Source organism: Vipera ursinii, assembly GCF_947247035.1.
Source record: "Vipera ursinii genome assembly, chromosome: 2".
Taxonomy (NCBI): Eukaryota; Metazoa; Chordata; class Lepidosauria; order Squamata; family Viperidae; genus Vipera; species Vipera ursinii.
The window spans coordinates 218136236-218157737 of NC_139513.1; the positions used below are offsets into that span (position 1 = coordinate 218136236).

The 21502-nt window shown below is 40.3% G+C and overlaps 1 protein-coding gene across 1 annotated transcript in view; it reads left to right on the forward strand.

Annotated features, from left to right (window-relative positions):
• The window catches only part of FREM1 (FRAS1 related extracellular matrix 1), a gene marked incomplete at its 5' end in the record, with an annotated part of 69631 nt that extends 48152 nt beyond the window's left edge, over positions 1–21479 (forward strand). The window contains 7 exons of the mRNA XM_083351456.1: positions 1559–1973; positions 2364–2565; positions 7044–7188; positions 11459–11588; positions 16333–16405; positions 18940–19089; positions 21221–21479. Of these exons, the coding sequence (XP_083207582.1) occupies positions 1559–1973; positions 2364–2565; positions 7044–7188; positions 11459–11588; positions 16333–16405; positions 18940–19089; positions 21221–21468 (1363 nt within the window). The 3' untranslated portion in view covers positions 21469–21479. The remainder of the gene's footprint in view (positions 1–1558; positions 1974–2363; positions 2566–7043; positions 7189–11458; positions 11589–16332; positions 16406–18939; positions 19090–21220) is intronic.
• Between the last annotated feature and the right edge of the window lie 23 nt (positions 21480–21502).

Here is a 21502-nt window from a genome sequence, read left to right on the forward strand (position 1 = left end):
CTCCAAATATGCTTATAATCTTTGTTATTCCAGATGAAAATCTGGTGTAACTAAACCGATTATAGAGAATCAGTTTTTGTCCTGGCACAAGTACTAGGTCAGTGTGGGCAGCTGCTGTTTGATGGCACAGAGCCTACACACACGTTGGTCAATTCTTAAGCAGCAGTAAAAGCTTTGATATCAGTATTGCTCTCATCAGTAGATCCCAAACTCTGTTTAGTGGAGCCACTTAACTGCAGGCATGTAAACCTAACATATTAAGACATATTCATGACACAGGTGTTCAAGAATAGGCCTTCAGATTAAGAAACTTGAATTACATTTTTCAAAATATTTATCATTTTATGCATGGCCTATGCTTGTGATACGATGATTTCCTGGCACTCTGATTCTATTGTAGTGAGCTAAATGTACCAGCGTTTGAATTTATAATCAGCAACATATCCACAGTAGATTTAGAATTAATACATCTATTGGATTTTCTTATTTTTGTTGTTATAAAAAACAGATAGATTTATTTATTTAAATGTCCATTCTGATTTCTCTTTGTCTCATTTGGGGGAATCTGTTGTTTCATCAAATGTTAGCATTCTTTTTAAGCCTACACTAAATGTAATACACACTTGACTATATATTTCTACAAACCTAAGGATTGTACTCCTTGTGTATGCACCGAGTCTACGATATTTGAAAATTTACAATTTTTTTTGTTTTAATACATTTTTGTATATTACTTTAATGAATATGTGCAGATTTATTATTTGCCTAAAAATACTTTTTCCTATTTGTTAAAACTGACAAAGTTGAGTAATTTGAAAAAGTGTGGATTTGGAATAGGTAGGTTGCTATTAAATGTTCGTTGGAAAATATAAAGTTAGTCCAATTTTCATTCAGGTGGGAATAAATACATTTATTCTGCCGTTCTTATTTGGAACCAGTTTCCCAGACAATTAAAGGACTGTTAGTTTATCAATGCTCAGGGAAGACATTTTGATTTTTCGACAGAGTTTTGGGATGTTAAATTGGTCAAATACATTGTACAGGTAGTCCCTGACTTACAACAGTTTGTTTAGTGACCGTTTAAAGTGTGTGGTTTTGTGTGCTGCCTGCATTCCCACAGATGGGGCTTTGCTTGTTTGTGCGGACTGGTTGCTGGCATGCCAATGGTCCGGTACCAGTCCATGGATTGGGGGTTGGGGACCCCCGGTTTATAGCATAGTTCCATGAATTTTATTTTGAACATTCAGAAGGCAACATAATAATATGAAGCAATTGCTAAATAAAATATTTAATAAAAATTTATAAATCAGATATTTAATAATTTGCTAAATTTACTGAAATTAGTAAAACATACAGGCCATTGTAGCCCATTTCTACAAGTTGTAGTCTGTTTGAGTTTTGAATGTTGTGCTTGAAACATGCCACAAGAGCCGTTCAGCTAGAAACTGGGACTTAGTAGACGGTAAGAGACAAGCTTTTCAGTAAAGGTGTCTGTTTCATTTCAGTAGATGGTGCAACAAGAACACATGCTGAAGGATGCCTTGCCTCTTTTTGCCAGATTCATCGTCAGCAATGGGTTAAGAACTAAACATGGAGAATTTGAGGTCATCTTGGGGACAGTGGATCGAACTTTACCCAGCGTGGTCAAGAACAAGGGCCTGAGACTCTTTGAAGGCAGCATGGCAGTTCTTTCTCCAGATATTCTCCAACTTTCAGACCCAGATACACCACCACAAAATCTTTCTTTTCTCCTAACACAGTTCCCACAATACGGTCAAATCTATAACAGGGAAACTGGATTATGGCAACAAAACTTCAGCCAACAAGATGTGGACAATCTGAATGTAGCCTATAGACATGGAGGAGGTGGTTCGCAGGTGGACAGGTTTTCATTTATGGCAACAGATGGAATAAATCAAGGATTTCTTGTAAATAACAAGCTGCAACTAGACCCCCTGCCATTTATTATTCAGGCAAGTTCTACATAAACGTCTACATTCATGTATACAGACTTAATTCAATATACAGGAAGTGTGCAAACATAAGATTTTTGCATCTATTTATTTAATAATGCTACAATGCAGCCCGTAGCAGTGAAGAGATACTAAAACTGAATATGCTTATGTTTAAAATAGAACAAGATTCATTTCAGTATGTTTTTTTCTCTAGTGCATTCAGACATTTTCAGAACCTTCAATTTAGATTACATGTGCTTGATTCCCTGTATAATATTAAGTCTAGGTTCACAGCAATGGATGTTGATTTTGATTATGCAAGTGTTCAGTTTTACAAAGTAGTATTTACACATTACTTTTATTACAATCTAACCTTTGAACAGTAATAGAAATTATTTTTTCTTACAGGTGGATAGCCCAGCAAACGTAGCACCAGAAGTTGTTCATCTTCGTCCAGCTTCGGATGTGGAACTTTTGCAGAATGGCAGCTATGGAATTTACATTACAATGCGGTCCTTGAGAGCAGCAGATTGTGATACTGAAGATGATCGAATTGTTTTTAAAATTTTACGAGGACCTCAGTATGGTTACTTGCAAAATATAACAACAGGTATTGTGTCCTAATAACCTATCTTATATCATCTCTCTTGTGGGTATTACAGCTTATGTTTTGTAAGGATGTAAGGTTTTTTTAAAGTATTTTTTATTCCACATTTTTTATATAAATAACTCAAGGTGGCCAACGCACACAGTGCTCCTTTCTCCTCCTATTGTATTGTCCCCACAGCAACAATCCTGTGAGGTAAGTAGGGCTGCCAGAGAGTGACTGGCCCAGCTATATTTCATGCCTAAGATGGGACCAGAAATCACACTGTCCTGGTTTCTAGCGTAGTACCTAATCCTCTGGACCAAACTGACTTTCTTATTCCTTCCCAGAATGTTAATATTATTTCCCTTCCCAGAAGGATAGTCTTACTGTGACTAATTAAAAACCATTTCACCATTCTTCCAGTTCTTTTTACATAACTGATGTATTGTGAGGAGAAGAAGAATGATAGAAGAAGCCTGTGAAAAATTAGAATTTGAGGATCGCTTCTGGTTGCCAATAACATTCTTTTTTTTATTGAAAAGTTTTACAGTAGATTTTAACATAAATTGCCCCCGCCTCCCCATAAAACCCACCCTTCCCTCCCTTTCCCCCCCAACTTCCCCCTCCCCATAAAACCCACCCTTCCCTCCCCCTCTACCCCCCCCCCCCCGACTTCCCAGAGCTGAATACAGGGCATTGCATCTAACAAGCTTGAGCTAGAATATGCTAACTATCTATAAATACACTTTAAATCCTATCATACTTTAACTCCCGTTAAGCATAACTAAACAATAATACATCTTATTAAATTCTAATACTCATTCATATGCTAAATAAAACTTTTTAGTCCCATATTTATTCAGAGTGTAATCAATCCATCTTCTCCATTCCGAAATGTATCTTTGCTGCAATTAACCTTTCAAATATACTGAAATTTTTACCATTTCTACTAAGTTCGAAACTTTTAAAGTCCACTCTTCTATAATAGGCAGATCCTCCTTCTTCCAATATTACGATACCCAAAATCCTGCTGCCGCTATTAAATTCTTCTCCTGAAGGGGGGGGTTTCCCAAACCGCGAAACAGCTGATTGTCGCTGTTTCCGGGTGGCAAGGCTCCATTGATGGCAGTCATTTTTGACCGTCAGCCCTGTTGTTCCATTCAAATCGCCAATAACATTCTTTGAATGAGTAGCAATATCACCACAAAAGCCAAGTCTGGGCGTGCTCATTTTAGATTCATTACGGAATATGAAAGAAATAGACATCTTTGTCAGTAAAATATAGTTAAGATTCTACAGAAACATATAGCTCCAAGTTGTGTATCTAGATTTTTTAAAATAATTGGTGGGTTTTTCCCCCCTATGGTTCTGTGCTATTTTGCAAATTGACAATATGTCTTATAAATTAGAGCTACCCGTATATACTTGAGTATAAGCCGACTCGAGTATAAGCCGAGACCCCCAATTTCACCCCCAAAAACTGGGAAAAGTTGTTGACTCGAGTATAAGCCGATCCGCCGTTCTGCATGCCTCGGAGGCTGGATCCGCGCTCTGCAAGCCTCTGCCGCCAGCAGAGGCTCGATCCGCCATTTTGCAAGCCTGAATACACAGGAATACCCTGTGTGGCCGCGGCTCTCGGGGAAGCCCTGGCTGTCCGCTTCCTCACTCCACGCTGCCATTCGGGGCCCGCGCGTTCCCCGGGCAAATCGCGGCGCCCAGCAGGCGAGGAAACACGCCCGTTCCAGTCGCCCCCCCTTCCCTCAGGAGACGCGAAGCAAGTGACCGCCCGGAGCTTACCGAGGACTTGCGCGCGGCCGAGGCTTCGGTACTTCCAGGATCGCGCGCACCTCTCCCAAGCCGCCGCCGTCCGGAGACCTGCCGAAGTTTGGGGAGGTTTGGGGAGGTACGCGCGCACCTCCCCAAACCTCCCCAAACGTCGGCAGGTCTCCGTTCCTCCGCGCAGACCTGCCGACGTTTGGGGAGGTTTGGGCGCCTCCCCAAACCTCCCCAGGTCTCCGTTCCTCCTGCCGAAGTTTGGGGAGGTTTGGGCGCCTCCCCAAACCTCCCCAGGTCTCCGTTCCTCCGCGCAGACCTGCCGACGTTTGGGGAGGTTTGGGCGCCTCCCCAAACCTCCCCAGGTCTCCGTTCCTCCTGCCGAAGTTTGGGGAAGTTTGGGCGCCTCCCCAAACCTCCCCAGGTCTCACTATACACATTCACCCAGAAGTGACTCCCTCTGTCCTGACAGGGGATTATTCCCCTCCAAGTACATCTAGAATGGTAGTCAAAAGAATTGTTAAGTAGTTTTTACCTTTCACAAATCTCTTTCAACTTCTTTAGTTGATTGCTTTGGCATTCTTCTGCTACATCTGTTAGCTTTTGTATAAGCTTAGGAGGGGGAAAAAACAGATATGTCATAGACTGTACCAGCCACACATTCTGTTGATAAGTATTGCACAGATAGTCTTCAGGTTGTGACCCTAATGGAGACTGCCATTAAATAATGTTAAATGAACTGCCTCAAGTAATGACCAGCCATACGTATTCTCCTCAGTGCATTCATTAAAGAGTGCACTGGTCATTAATTGAGGGTGGGGGAGATCCTGGGAGGCCTAATGCAAGCACCAGCCCGCCTGCCTCAGGTCTCCCCCACCCCCAGATACTGGGCTTCAGCACAGCTGGCTGTCTTGCCAAAGAGAAACATCTGGGAAGGAAAACCCTGTCTTACCTCTTTCCCAATTCTGCCTCTGCCCTTCCTCCTACCAAGGTGTTCTGGGACTAGTTCCCTAGCCTTTTGGAGCTTTTGGTGTTCGCCCATCAGCTGTCTACGGGGAGGCAACAAAGCTGCCTCTCTAGGCTTTGAGAAAAGGCCCCTTGCACAAAAGGCAGCTTCAGGACGAGCTTCCAAAAACCCTTTCCTTCCTTAACGCCCTCCCCACCTTCCCCCAGAAAGCCATATTTCTTTTTTTTTATTGAAAATTTTTATTGAAGTTACAATATTATCCCCTCCCCAACCCACCCCAGAACCCCTCCCCCTCCCCCATATTTCTTCAATAACAAAAACATAAAAAGCTGGTTGGGATGTACTCGCTGATTTCCCCCCCCCCTTTTTTTAGATGCTAAAACTAAACTCTCCCTCTGCCTTCCAACCAATATCCCTTTTTAAAATCTTACCTTGGCTCCAGATGGAAGAGTAGAGGAACTAAGGTTAGGAGAGAATTTTTTTCTGCAACTTTTTACTCCTGAAGTAGTAGTAGTAGTAATAGTAGTAGTAGGAATAATAATAATAAATCCCTAAAAGTTGTGCCAGAAAATGGAGGACGCTGGGTCTTTGCAAGTTTTAGCTGTCTGTCAGACTGCCTGAAAAGGGCGGCCTTCAGGCAGCCAGGCGGACAGCTAAAGCTTGCAAAGACCCAGCGTCCTCCATTTTCTGGCATAACCTTCGGAGATTACTTTAAAAAAAAAACAAAAAAAAACTTCAGAGGAAAAACAGCTGCAGAAACATTTTGTCTCCTTGCTGGCTTGGTTCATCTACTCTTCAGCCAGGAGGGAGTCCAAGGCCTAGAGAAGGAGAGCTTTGCAGCATCCCTATGGACAGCTGATGGGCAGACAGCTGAAAGAAGCAGGCAGGTAGGGCGCGGAGGAACGGAGACCTGCAGGTCTCGGACGGCGGTGGCTTGGGAGAGGTGCGCGCGATCCCGGAAGCACCAAAGCCTCGGCCGCGCACAAGTCCTCGGTAAGTTTTTTTGTTGACTGGAGTATAAGCCGAAGTGGAATTTTTCAGCCCAAAAAGTGGGCTGAAAAATTCGGCTTATACTCAAGTATATACGGTATATTTTTTTTAATCCCATTTATATCCCACCCTTCTCTGAAGACTCAGGGCGGCTTGCAATCTAAAGCACAAATCAATGTGCTTAGCAATAGCCTTCATTCTATGTATATGCCTGCTTATTAGGGCTTTCACGCCCCCACAAGTGGCATTATTACAAAGTCAGCTTATTGCCCCCAATGAATGAATCAGGTTCTTGGTGTTTGGGGACAAAACATCCAGGCTAACTCCTTCCAGTTTGAAAGAAGTAATTGAAAAATTGATCAAACCCTTTAAGCCATTCTTTTCTGCTATTGACAGTAAATTAACAACATCACATCACCCCCATCCTAGTGAATTGTATTACTTTCCTGATACATTGGCAGCCACACCACATTTTTCAGTGATTTTTAAATTACCTGACCAAGTAACAATTGTCATCTCTAACAACTGACTGCACCAGGGTTGTTCAAACTGTGTTCTGTGGAAGCCTACAGTATGTTCCATAAGTGAATTTTCTATCAGCACACTTTAGTCTTTTGATCATGGTTTCTGGGATTTGTTTAGATTTTTGTCTTGTAACTAGCAATTTCCACGGCTTGAAAATATTTGAAACCGCCTGGTCTAGACAAGCATGGACACAACTATTTTTAAAGAATATTTTGATTTTTCTGTATCTTCTTTATTTTACCAGGAGAAATTATTCAAGAACAATTCAGCCAGAAAGATTTAAATAGCAAAATAATATTTTATGTCATTGATCCTTACTGGGAGGAAAATTCAGATGATCTGGAATTTCAGGTTGCGGATCCTGAAGGACATTCTTCTCTCCCCCAGATGTAAGCTAAGATTTCCTTTCTCTTAAACATTTGCATCATTCCCAATAATTACTGCTTGCTTCCTTAAGTCAGATCCCGTAGGATCAGCTTTGAAACTGAACTAATGGAATTGGCAGGCCTTACAGATTTATACCGCAAAATCCACCACTAAAGCAGTGTTGTTGCTGTTTTAAAATATCTGTTGTTGTTTCATTGAAAGAAAACTTTTAGTCCAGGAGATTGCTGCCATGTTGACTCTTAAATGATAGTAATACTTCAAATCCATTTAGATTTCACAGTGCACCCATATGCTTTGCCTGGGTTTACCCACCGCACTAATGTTGTTAACTTGGTTTGGCTTAATGCAATATGAACCTAGCTGCTGGGTTTATGGCTTAATGTGATATATGAACTTAGTCATTATCCTTAGGCATAAAGGTAGATGAAGCTAAGAAATTGCCCTGTTCAAGACCTCCTGGCAGAGGTGAAATTCAGGCTGAGAAGTTGCTATTGCACAGATAAGGGTGCATCTGCCCTGCTAGATGGCCCCTAATCATGAGTATGGATCACCAGTAGCTTCTGGGTTGGCAGGAATGAATATTGCTTTCTATTCACTTCCTGCCTACTGCGAATGAGACCTCCACCTCTACTTTCATGGTCTGAGTTGAAAGCAGAATTTTCCAGCTTAATGCCAGTCAAGTATTGTTCTTCAATTTTGCTCCTGTGTATAATAATAATAATAATAATAATAATAATAATAATAATAATAATAATAATAATAATAATAATAATAATGAGGAGGAGGAGGAGAAGAAGAAGAAGAAGAAGAAGAAGAAGAAGAAAAGAAGAAGAAGAAGAAGAAGAAGAAGAAGAAGAAGAAGAAGAAGAAGAAGAAGAAGAAGAAGAAGAAGAAGTTGGAAGGGACCTTGGAGGTCATCTAGTCCAACCCCCTGCTCAGGCAGGAAACCCTATACCATTTCAGACAAATGGCTGTCCAGTCTCCTCTTAAAAACTTCCAGTGTTGGAGCATTCACCGCTTCTGGAGGCAGGTTGTTCCACTAACTGTCAGGAAGTTTCTCCTTAGTTCTAGGTCGCTTCTCTCCTTGACTAGTTTCCATCTGTTGCTTCTTGTCCTGCCTTCAGGCGCTTGGGAGAATAGCTTGACTCCCTCTTCTTTGGGGCAGCCCCTGAGACATTGAAACACTGCTATCATGTCACCCCTCACCCTTCTCTTCGTTAAACTACACATACCCAATTCCAGCAACCGTTCCCTATATGTTTTAGCCTCAGGTCCCCCAGTCATCTTTGTTGCTCTTCTCTGTACTCTTTCTAGAGTCTATAGACAACCCTCTGTACCTTTTTTGCTATAGACAACCCTCTGCAGTTTGATTGGCTAATGCACAGAGACAGGAATGCCCTTGACCCTTATTTTCCCAGCTTTTCTTCAGGAAATTCTGCTGCAGCTTCTGTTGCAAGTTCTTCTGAGTGGCATAGGGTCTCTTCCTTCTTCAATACGTAGGGTTGAAAGCGTATGGGGGTGGGGGAGGAGTGTCTATATCTCCCCAATCTTAGGACCTCTGAGGACAATTCATCTCCTGATCTCAAGGCAATCTATCTCTTTCTCTTATAAATATGCACTGAATTGGGGGAAAGTACCCACGTTTTTTTCCATTACGTTTTCTTAGTGAAGGATTGACAAGCACTATGCCAGGGGTAAGCAACCTCGGCTCTTTTATGACTCATGGACTTCAACTCCCAGAATTCCTGAGTCAGCTGACTCAGGAATTCTGGGAGTTGAAGTCCATGAGTCATAAAAGAGCCGAGGTTGCCTACCCCTGCACTATGCTCATTGTGACGCAGGGCAGCACAACTTTAAGGATGACACTACAACACTGATAAACAGCGTTTCTACTTGTGAGGGGAACTTTTCCTGTAAATCACTCCTCTAAGGAAACTTCTACTTGGAAATGGGGAAAACTGCCTTTTGGTCTACTTTCTGACAGCTAGAGGTCACTATAGTTCTGGGATTTTAACATGTCGCAAATCTATGCAACAATCCTTAGTAGGATTTTTCAAAATGACAAGAGTGTAATTATATTTTGAAGGCTTCCCCCAAACCTGACCTTTTTCTCAACAGTGTTTCAATAACAGCTGTCAGCACATGCTCTGTCTTTTAACTAGCACTGAAATCTGCCCACTGCACAAAATGATGTCTCTGAAGGTAGAAACAGTATTTTTTTGGAAATGTACCACCAGTGTCATTTACCGGTACCCCAGCTGCATTCTTCTATTCACATCAGCTGTGATGGACAATAAGTAGCCCCCTAATGTTGTTTGAATCAATAGCTCACTTCATCAAAGCACAGAGTGACTAAACAGATGTAGCTCAGTTTTAGCCGCTCCATGCATTTGATAAAGCAGGCAGTAGTATTTCACAAAGCCCATACTTTTCAATAAAAAGTAACAGACTCTTTTTAAAATCCTGCCTAGTGTGACTGGCTTTTTTTCCCATTCTTCTTCTTCTTCTTTTTTTGCTTGTTAAAGTTTAAAATAGTATGGGAAAAGCTCTGTAGGGTGTTGCTTTTAATATAATTGGATCAGATTCCCTGGAGGGACCAAATAGGTGACTTTAACTGAAACCTCTCTGCTGTCTATTTCTTTGCTATTTTGGTTTTGAGTGTAAAAAAAGAACACCGTGGAATGGTAACAGTTGCTTCAGTGCCATTATACCTCTTTTCCAGCATTAATTATATTTATTTTTAAATAGAAGGTACTGTGGTACTTTCCCACTGAATTTCCGAAATCATCCAATATGCTAGATGTAGAATGGACAAGTGGTTCAAGTTGCAGCCTTAATATGAGTGTAAAAATGACCTAGAACATCTCTCTCTCTCTCTCTCTCTCTCTCTCTCTCTCTCTCTCTTTCTCGTGTGTGTGTGTGTGTGTGTGTGTGTGTGTGTGTGTAGCATTCTTGTATTAGGACATGAAGTCCTGTTGGCTTTTCCTTGGCTGTTCTGCAGCCTGCTGAATACTTTCTTAGAGAGAAGGCAACATCACTTTGGGAAGGGAGGCTGATGACACTGGGTCTTTGCCCAAGGGCTGATTGATGCTGCCATAAGGTCTACAGCATGTGGATTTCACTTTAATTATATTTAATGAGGGTACTTATATATGGCATGTATCTCCATCATCTGTATTCTGTCCTTAGTCAAAAAAGTAAAATCCAATAAAAATGAGACATTCATTTTTTGCTGTTTTCTTCTTACTATCATATTGTACAATAGATTAGACTTAAACCACAGTGACAGTTGTCCTGTGTACTTCATGACTCACAAGGATTTGGCCATACTGAGAGGAACTGCAGACCATGAACATCTGTAGGACGTCAGGCTATGGAACACTTAAGCTACACATTCGGCTCTGCAAAAAGTAGTTAACTTGCCTTTTACTCAAAATGTCTAACAGGTTCCCCTTTGTCCTTGCAGAATTGTAGGCATTATGAAATGAAATTATAGATGGGAACAGAAGGAGAATTATTTTGTAACTTTAAAAAAGAAAAATGAAACTCACTGAGTATATCCTATTCCACTGCCCCTTTATATATTGTATCTCCATCTTACTGGATTTTTACCCCACCTTTATTACTTTATAAGTAACTCAACGCAGTGAACATACATAATGCTCCTTCTTCCTACTTTTCGCCATGACAACAACCTTGCGTGGTGGGTTGGGCTAAAAGTGAGTGACTAGCCCAAAATCACCTAGCTGGCTTTCATGACTAAGGTGGGACTAGAACTCACAGTCTCCTACTTTCTAGACCAGCACCTTTAGCACTATACCAAACTGTCTTTTGATTTACTCGTACTGAACCTATGCCTGTTTGTCATTTTCCATATCTGTCAAACTAACACCAGATTAGGGAATGCCGTCCAGCTTGTTCCTATGTCTTGCTATATAAACCTGCAAGCCAGAGATTAAAATCATTTCTATTTGCACGTGCATTACCCACTAATGCTAAAATCATAGAAATAGCTGTCATTAGTCCATGCAAAAGCACTTTTGTTTTCTACATGATATGATCCAGGTATAAAACTACAGCTAAAAACACAAACAGTGCTTAATTTTGATCAATTCAACAGCTTACCTCTCTTAAGACCATTCTTCTCTTTAAAACAATGACACACAGCTAGAAAAAATAAATTTGCATCAACACAGAGACAAAAAGCAGGGGTTTTGGGGGGGGCTTTTATGAGATTTCCTTGTTATGTTTTCTTCCTCTCTTTTCCAATAGGTTGGAACTAAAATGGTGTAAAATTGCACTGATGCAGGATGTGTATGAAGTGTGCGAAAATGAAGAGATGCTGTCTTTAAAACTTACACGATCAGGATACAAAGGAGATTCTGCTTTTGTGGCAATGAAGGTAACTCATCACAAAGGATAATCATATTTAGGTTCAAAAGGACATGCAAATTAAGAATATGGCTGCTGGCTGGGATGTTCTGGTAGCTGCAGTCCACAAATCTTAAAGTTGTAAAGGTTGAACACTCCTGGTCTAAATATTTTCACAGGGGTGATTTTTTTTCACTCCAGAAAAAAGAGCTGGAAGCCTAACATATCCCATTTGCCTCAACCTATCCCCTATTTCTCTGGTTCTCAACCTGTGGTCTGAAGGTCCCTGGAGGGGGGCATGATGTCATCACAGAGGGTCTGTGAAGCCATGAGGAAATGTTATGATCTAAATCTTGAGTTAAATCTTGGGGGTCCATGCCCATGGACACAAAAGATATTGAAAGGGGGTCCACGGTGAACAAAAGCTTGAGAACCACTGCCCTATTTTAACAAAGAAACATAAAAGAAGACTGAAAAGTTCAACCCCCCATCTTCCCCAATGACATCATCCCCATTCCTTTGGTGTCCCATTATAATTTTAAAAAATATGAAATAGACTCTGCCACTGCCCTCCTCCCCCATTTCTCCCCTTGCTGATTATTGTCACGTGTCCTATCTTAAACAGGACAAAGGCTGGTATTTGAAGACCTCATACATTTGAAGCGCTGTCCAAGCTAAGACATTGCTTGCTTGCTTGCTTATTTGTTTTTTTTTTTGTGTTCATTCATTCATTCATTCAATTTAATTGCTACTCATCCCACTATCAAGCGATTCTGGGAGGCAGACTGCCATATCCACACTGTGTACTGTTCAGCTGCTCCTATCCTGAGCTCATGCCAATTGATGAAAGATAATTGAAATTTTTTTTATCCAGACCAAGATGAGGGCAAGCGCTTGCATGATATTCAGTGTAGGCTACAGGCTATTCCATCCTCTTGGCAAGATTGAAAGGAAGACTTTGCTTTCAGTAGGAATCAGCGCAGTATAAGTGATTTGCACATCTTCTTGCATCTCTTTCTTCAGCACAGGGGTATATACTGTTCTCTTCCAGCTTCTAAATTGTACAAATTTGTGTCCCATATTGATATGAGACTGCAAGCATTGTCACTGTACTGCACAAGCAGCTTTCAACAGTCACATGTGTATTTCACCTGCATTTGGTGCTTTTATGTTTGGTAGCTGATCTATTGCCTGTTATACCTTATTCTCTTATTCCACTTAATCAGTGGAGTGGCTTGCCTCCAGAGGTTGTGAGTGCTCCAGCACTGGAGGTTTTAAAGAAGAGATTGGACAACTGTTTGTCTGAAATGGTATAGGGTTTCCTGCCTGAGTAAGGGGTTGGACTAGAAGATCTCCAAGGTCCCTTCCAGCTCTATTATTCTGTTACAATTCTAATGGAGTTGATTCCACTAAAAGAGGGGTCTTCAGACTTGGCCCTTTTATGACTTATGGACTTCAACTCCTAGAATTCCTCAGCTGAGCAAGCTGGCTGAGGAATTCTGGGAGTTGAAGTCCACAAATCATAAAAGGGCCAAGTTTGAAGACCCCTGCACTAGAAAGTAATTGAACAGAATTCTCTCTTTTGAAACTTTCTATCATTATGTTATTCTACTTGAGAAAAGTTATAGTATTTGTTTTCTTCTTTCTTAAGAATATTTATTTTTTTATTATGTTTTACTGTACTCTTGAGTATACTTAGGCTATTAAGATTTCTCTGATCCTCTTAAAAATGTCTGTCCTTTGCTTGTTGCTTTCTTCTATTAACATTCTTAATATTTCATCATCCTCTGCTGCTTAGTGTTGGAAGTCTAAATTCAGGCATCGTGTCTTTCTGGTTACCTTCATTCTTCATTTGCATCTGAAAACTACTTGAATATTTTCCTCATTGGATTTTTTTTTCTACTTTAGTTTTCCCTTAGCAACTCTGCTTCTTTCACCTAGGTTAAATATCCTGACTTTATTCCTTATATGGATTTTTATTTTCTGACTGTAACTCTTTTTGATCACATCTATTTTTTTTATTTTTTATTTATTTTTACCAGACTATTTAATAGCAGTAATGTATAATCTGATGCACATGAAAATATCCTGGCTAGTTGGATTATGCATCTCCATTTTTTTCCTATTATATAATTGATTTGATTCTGGTGTTTGCAATAATGAAAGAATTCTACTTGCAAAATTACACGATTCCAGGTTCTTTAGTTTACCAACTTTTACATTCAAGCCATTGGTTATTAGTGCTATATCCTTTTTCCTATTTTGCTTCTAGCATCTATTGAATTTGCCACAGAATTTCTCAATACCTTTTTCTGTTGCATTGGAATAGCCACATTTATTGGTATAACATAGATGCTCATGAAAATCCACTCCTTCTATTACATATTATCATGACTGGATTACAGCCAGGCAGGTACCTAGCAATGCCCTTTTGTAGTATCAATATCACTATCACAAGTACAAGGTAAGATCTGGTTTAAAGTGCTCATTCTGAAGCTGTGCACTAATTCCTAAGACATCCAATATATTACATTTCAGATGCATGTTGATGATTTTAATACTGCTACCATCAGTGTCCAGATTTCCCTGTGGTTTTTGTGTGTTCATCTCCTCCTTTAACCTAAGACTCTCATCTTCAGTCATACCCATACAGTTCATGTCTATTTTTGCATAATGCAGAAGTGCTTGGCCATTGCCTTCATCTGCATTTAAGTTTCATGTTCTTTGTTTCAGGAAGTTTGGTGCCCCACATCTGCCTTTGTCCCCTTGTGTATTATTCTTAGATTCTCTTTTAACATTGGAAAGAGTGACCCTACCACAATCTACTACTTCCCTACCACAACCTACTGCTTCCACTTGCATTTGTTTTAGGATCATCTGGTGTGCTCCACCACACCAAATTAGTTATTTCTCAGGAAAGTAGAGTCTAGTAACCAAACTCCATACAAATCCTACATCTTTTTGTATATGCATCAACATCATCACATGCATGTACAGAACAACACACGGCTTTGATTGCATGGCCAAAATTGCCCTTTGGATTTTTTTGAATTCCACCGCACACACAACTGTTCTCAGTCTCTTATATTTATATACTGGAATCCCTGGTGTGTTAACTGTTAACGTGCAACAAATATTGCCCTATGCAGATTTTGGCCCAGAGCAAATAAATATCTTCAAGGGCAGAAATTAGGCAGAAGGTTTTTTGACACAAATTTTTATGACAAAAGGTTTAGTTCATGCTATTAAATGGAATAACCTCATTTTATACACAGTATAACTGTATTTTGTAGTCGACTTTAATAATATCCCTATGATATGAATCATCCATCCATGTATATTTTCTTGTACAAAGCCGTAACAGCACAATTGCTATGGGAATTGATAATATTTACCAAAGCTGTCTTTTTTTTTAAATCATGCACTTAAAGCAAAGTCTTCATTAAGTAAAATGCATTTTTCTCTCTCTGAATAAATTTAAATACACTAAGGATAGTTCTTTACAAATAGAATTCTCAATATTTTAAATTCCCATTTGTTTATTTGTTTGTTTATTTTGGCTCTATTCTTTCATTTGAGTGCAGTTCATTTGACTCTGTAGTGAATGAATGAACCTTTATTGTCAAAGTACAACCATGTATACATTGTGATTGGCTGAGCCTCCCTTCGTGCCCCCCACCACCACAATTCACAGTGGCAACAAACCCACCATCTTATTACACCATGTGAGCTAATTGCACACAACATACTGGCCTCGCTAGTCAGTCATACATAAAGTTATTTCCCGTTCAAGAGCCTGACAGCCCATGGATAGAAGCTGTTCTTCAGCCTGTTGGTACAGTTGGCTATACTCCTGTATCTCCTACCCGATGGTAGGAGAGTAAAGAGGTACCAACCAGAGTGTGAGTCGTCCCTGAGAATTTTCCTCTCTCTTCCAAGGCAGTGAGCCCTGGCGAGGTCATCCAGTGGTGTCAGGGGACAGCCCACGATGTTTTGTCCTGTGCTCACCACCCTCTGTAATATTTTCCTATCCGCGGCTGTCAGGACAGCATACCAAACCACAATACAGTGCAAGAGAACGCTCTCTATAGTAGACCGGTAAAAGAAGGTCATTAGCCGTTGTTCTACCCTGAGGAAGTGGAGTCTCTGTTGGGCCTTTCTGGGCACCTGGGTTGTATTGACTTTCCAGGTAAGATCTTCACAGAGGTAGACGCCCAGGAATTTAAAGGAGGAAACTCTCTCCGCACAGCTCCCCCCCCCGATGTAAAGTGAGGCAGGTTCCTCTCTTTTCCTCTGGAAGTCTAGCACCATCTCCTTCGTCTAGCCAATGTTCAGGTGCAAGTTGTTCTCTAAACACAATAGGGATAGTTTTTGTACCTCCCCCCTGTACTCTGTTTCACCTCCACCTGTAATAAGGCCCACTATGGTGGTATCATCTGCGAACTTAATGAGTGCAGTGGATGGGTCTGACAATACACAATCGGATGTGTACAGTGAGTACAGATAGGTGCTAAGCACGCAGCCCTGTGGCGAGCCCACGCAAAGCTTCAGGTGTGAAAGATAACTCTTCCTTTTTCTTTCACTTGTGTCCCTATTCAAGGATTTAAACTAGAAATATCATGCTCAGACCTTGTGTACTAGCTTGGTTGCTTGCTGAGGGCTAGCTACACGTTCAGGCACAGAAGCTGATAATTAGTTAAAGCCTAATGGCAGATATCTTGGAATGGCTATCCGACTTAGAGCTTCTATTTTACAGCTGTGTTTTTCTGTCTTAGGTTAATGAACTGACTGCTTTATCAGGAAAGGATTTCATCCTGCCTCCTTCCAGACTTACTCAGTTTGATCCAGGTGAGATTTCATCACTGATTAAGGTGGTAGCCTAAAACCAAAGGCTGTAAATCAGGGGTCTTCAAACTTGGCCCTTTTATGACTTGTGGATTTTAAGCCAGAATTATTTTTGTTAGGCACAATTGTAGGAAATTATGAGAAAGAGTGCATATATTTAATTTTACATGTATTAACTGCAGCAAGAATTGTATTTGCTCAACATTGGAAAAATGAAGATTTACCAACAGAAAAAGAGTTAATTAAAAAATTTTTAGATGGTGCAGAAATGGATAGATTGACACTGATAATGAAAGAGAAAGAAGATTCAGTATACTTTAGAACATGGGGCACCTTTTATCAATGGCTAGAAAAACGAGGTAGAGAGAAAGGAATTTAACATGTATTAGTAAGTTAAATGTTGGAACCCAGACAATATGTGGTTGATAAAATATTAAGCATTTGTGATTATAAAAAAATAATAAAAAAGATTCAGATATTTGGACTATGACTACACAACAATTTAGCTCGCTTCTGTTTTAGAATCCAAGGATCAGGACATAGCCTTTCAAAGACCCACAGTAATGAGTCCAGCATATTTTAAGGAACATTTGCTCCCATATGAACTTATTTAATGTTTTGGATCTTCTTTAGAACTTTATTTGGCATTCACTAATATCTGAGTGAGGCAGGTGGTAACTGCCCATCTCTGAAACGCTGATTGTTATCATTTCAGTGCTAGATAAAATCTTTCTATTTGTCCTGCCTTGTTGCTTTTGCAAACATTGTAGCTGTGCACTTGTCCAAGCAACTTTTATCACGTTACTGATGTATTAGTGCTTCTCTTTCTTCATTTTAATATTCCAGGGTTTTTTAAATGACTGTTGCTATTAGCAATAGCACTTAGACCTATATACCACTTTATAGTGCTTTACTAAGCAGTTTGCAGAATCAGCATATTGCCTCCAACAATCTAGGTCATTATTTTACTGACCTTGGAAGGATGGAAGGCTTAATCAACCTTGAGCTGGTGAGAATCAAACTCCTGGCAGTGAGCAGAGTCAACCTGCAATACTGCATTCTAACCATTGTGCCACCACGGCTCTATTTTTTATTACTTTAATTTTTAAGAAGTATTTATAAATAAAATAAAATAAATATCATTTAGGTTCATTTAAAAATATCTCATCCTGACCATAGAACCGAAACCCCAAATAAAAGGAACTGATGTGAAAAGAAATATAGGCACACTTCTTTGCTTTCTTTTGCCTGTGTGCAAAAATGGTTACAGAGTCGCTGAAAAACCACTTCTCTCATGACTGCTCTATTAGAGATAAGTGTTGGACTCTGTCAGTCAACTCTGTGACAAGGAAATTGTCATTCTAGGACGCTCTTTTCTGGAGGGCTGCTACTGGCATGCAGGCTTTCCATACAAAAGGGGCATTTTGATTCAATAATGGCAGCCTTGGGAAAACTGCAGTTCAAGTACTTACATCCCAATAGAAGAAGGAGATCTTAAAGATCTTAAGAAGGAAGCATTGTTCTTGCTCCTTAGGCCAAAACTGTTGCCACCACCATCAATCCTAAGAAGCACAGATGTGGAAAAGAATCATTTAGGCCATCCAGCCTGACCACTTAAGCACTGCAAGAGCTCAACGCCCACGACAAATGTTTGAACAAATCCAGTCCGTGAGAATCCAAGCTTTTTATAGTACTTTGATTCGCTATTAAGCTGCTCTTACTCTTAGGAAGTTATTTTAAAAGGCATCGGCCAGAATTGGCCTTCCATATTCTTATCCTATCCTGTTGGCAGAACCACTGTTCTTTTCCTAGATGAGAATATGCCCATGTATTTTGAGTGTTTGCATGAAACCAAACTCAGTAGCAATTAAGAGATTGCAATACCTATTACTTCTTTTCAAGATTTCTTAGACTTTCTGACCAACTCTTAGGTAGAAGTAGCAACTCTTTGTATGTTTTAGTTTTTCTCAGACATTCTTTTGAGGGTGTATGTGTATGTGTGTGTGTGTGTATGCGTTGTATGGGATACTTATTGCTACTCACAGCCGAACAGATTACTTGGACTTTGCAATCAAGATACTGGCTTTGGTTCAAGGTGTTGACAGACATACCTGGAACTTGGAACAGAGCTCCCTGTGATGGGTGATTGAAAATGACAATATTTCAAAACACGACTTGGTTCCTGGCAATTAAGATTTCAAAACGAAGATTTCTCTTAATTTCTTTTTAAAAAAATTTACATGAAGAGCCAATCCTCCCCTCCTGAACTGCATGCTATTATCCCCCATCCATTTACCCTGTAGGAAACCAATCTTTGTTACTATTTGAATGGAATCATCGGCACTTAGGAACAAATTTGATCTCTAGTTAGTGTTATTTCGGAAAGCCCCAGGAGTCCAATCAATGGGCAGAAGCACAATAGAATTATACAAGCCAGTCTGTTATAGCTGTAGACATGTTAATTAATATATTTCTTCAGACACCTAGGCTGATTGAAAAAGCAATTAAAGTGTAATTAAAATGTTTACTTCTGGTAGGAATGTCAACCAAGACGTGGCATATAGCAATTACCTATGATGGATTAGAGGAAGAGGATGAAGTCTTTGAAGTGGCTCTGATCTCCCCGGTGAATGCTGTTCTTGGCACTCGGACAAAAGCTGTAGTGAAAATTTTGGACTCGGAAGGAGGTATTTGCTTTTGATCTTCCTAATGAAATCTGGGACAATCTTGGCTGAGTAGTCGCTTATTTTTCAACACACAAATGTTGCTGCTAGCACCTTTGGATCAAAATGCTCTATTATTATTTTTTTCCCCTTAAAAGAAAGACAATAGCTTTGAGAGTTACAGACCCCTTCTGTCCTGCTGAGGGAGCACAGCATGGAGGAATCAACAAACAACCACAAGAGCAGACACCGCTATCATCCACCAAAAGATCTGGAATCTGACTGATAAACAGACGAAGTTGTGGCTTACGGCTCCTTTTGCGGGACTTGCAATACCCTTTCCTCTCTTTTCCCTGTTAATCATAGGGCAGTTATGGGGTAATTCCGAGGACGCAGTTTTGGAAGGAAATGGCTAAATACCATTAAATAAATTGATGGGTTGATTGATTGATCAGTCATATTTGGAACCACTCGTTATATAAACCACCCAACCATGTAAATTTTAAAAGGGGCAAGCAATTTTAAAAAGTAATTAAAAGGCAAGGAAGACCCTTCAGGAGGTTAACCAGCCCCACGGCTGCGTGTTCCTCTTGGTGTCTCAGGACCATTTTTTCATACCTTTCTGGAAGTCCAGGAAAGTTAGGGTCTGCCTCACTTCAGAGGGGGGAGAGTGTTTCACAAGGCAGAAGCAACGGCAGAGCAGGCTCTCTTCCTGCACCCCACCATTCAGAATTCTTTGGCTGATGGGGGTGGGGTGGGCTCCACAACATTCCTTCTCTGCCTGACTGGGTAGGACAGGCTGATGCCATGGGAGAAAGATGGTTCTGCAGATAACCTGTCATGTAGGGCTTTAAAGTTTTAACCAATATCTTGAATTGGACCCAGAAGCAGACTGGCACCCAATGGAGCCACACAGTAGAGGTGCCACACGCACCATTCTTTGGGCACCCAAAATTGCTCCCCTTTGGACTATTGCAATTGGGTCTACATGGGGCTACTTTTGAAAAGTGTCCAGGAGCTTCAGCTGGTACAAATTGCTGCATTTTTGTACCAACTAAAGCTTCTGGATACATTTCAAAGGTAGCCCCATGCAGAGCACTTTGCAGTAGTTCAAATGGGAGATGAGTGGAGCACAAATGACTGAGTGGAGAACTTGCCTCCCCAGGAAAGGGTGCCACTGGCTCAGAATATCATTTGAGCTAAGGTCCTGGCAACCCAGTTTTAAACAATGTTGAGTTTAGATGTATTGCTGCATCACAGGATATCATACATCCACTGAGATTAATTTTTGAACCACTCTGCATGGCTGCATAGCTAGAGAAGCATGCCTACCCTTCTGTCTTCAAAAGCATTAATAAGCACTATTAAAAAAGAGCAAATGCAGTATTTAAAACTTAATACAGATAGGTTCTCCCAATTCAAATAAATATATATTGTCTGCATAGAGGTGCGTTTAGAAATGATAAACATTTCAGCACAGTGGGCACATTTAGTTGGTAACATTTAGTTGGGGGAGCCGGTAACATTTAGACCCTGATATGGGTCCCTGTTCTTCCCAACCTTTTCTTTCCTTTTATCTTCACTTCTCAATATAGTTTAACTAGTTCTAATTTTGTACACTGCCTCAGGCTGTTTATGGCTTGAAAGCAATCTAAAATATTTAGACAAATAAAATCAAGACATAGTCCAGCCATGATTTGGCAAGCCAGTGTGAACAAGCACAGCTGACATCAAGAGTCAGACTTTCAAACTTGTGAAATTCTGTGACTCAAACAGATGGGAAGAGTAGAACTGAGACTCCAGGAGGAAAAGCAAGATTAAAAAAAGAAATTAAAAAGAGGTACAGTATTTGTGTGATTATACTGTTGCCAAAGTAGGATAAGTTTTAATGTGGAGTTTATGTGCACAAGCAGTTTTATCACTTTTTTTCATTTTGAGAAATTGTATTTTCATCTCTCACATCGAACTTCTAAAATTGTTTTTCAGTTTTCAAATTAAGTAGAGAAATAAGGATTATTTAAAAGAACTAAGTAAATATCAAATGAACTATCATCCCATTTTTAATGACAAGCTGTTTCATCATCCATATCAATGTGACCAACGCTCTGCTTTTATTTTTTTTAAAAAAGACTAACCATCTGCCATCTTGTTTTAGGCCAGTGCAATTCATTCCGTTCCACACGCCAAAATCTTCAGAGCTTAGGGATGAAAGAAAGACTGTTTCCAGGTTCCCCTTCATCTTCCAGGCACGGCACTGTTACTTTGGAAGGAATCCCGCTGCCCTCTTCCAAAGCGACGATAGCACAGAGACAGGACAAGCCGCCCAAATTCAGCTCAGTGAATCTTACGAGGAGCCAGCTATGGGTCATCGGAAATGGCAAAATAGTAAGTGTGGCCTCATGAACAGAGGGAAAAGAAGCATTGATCCAAAATTACA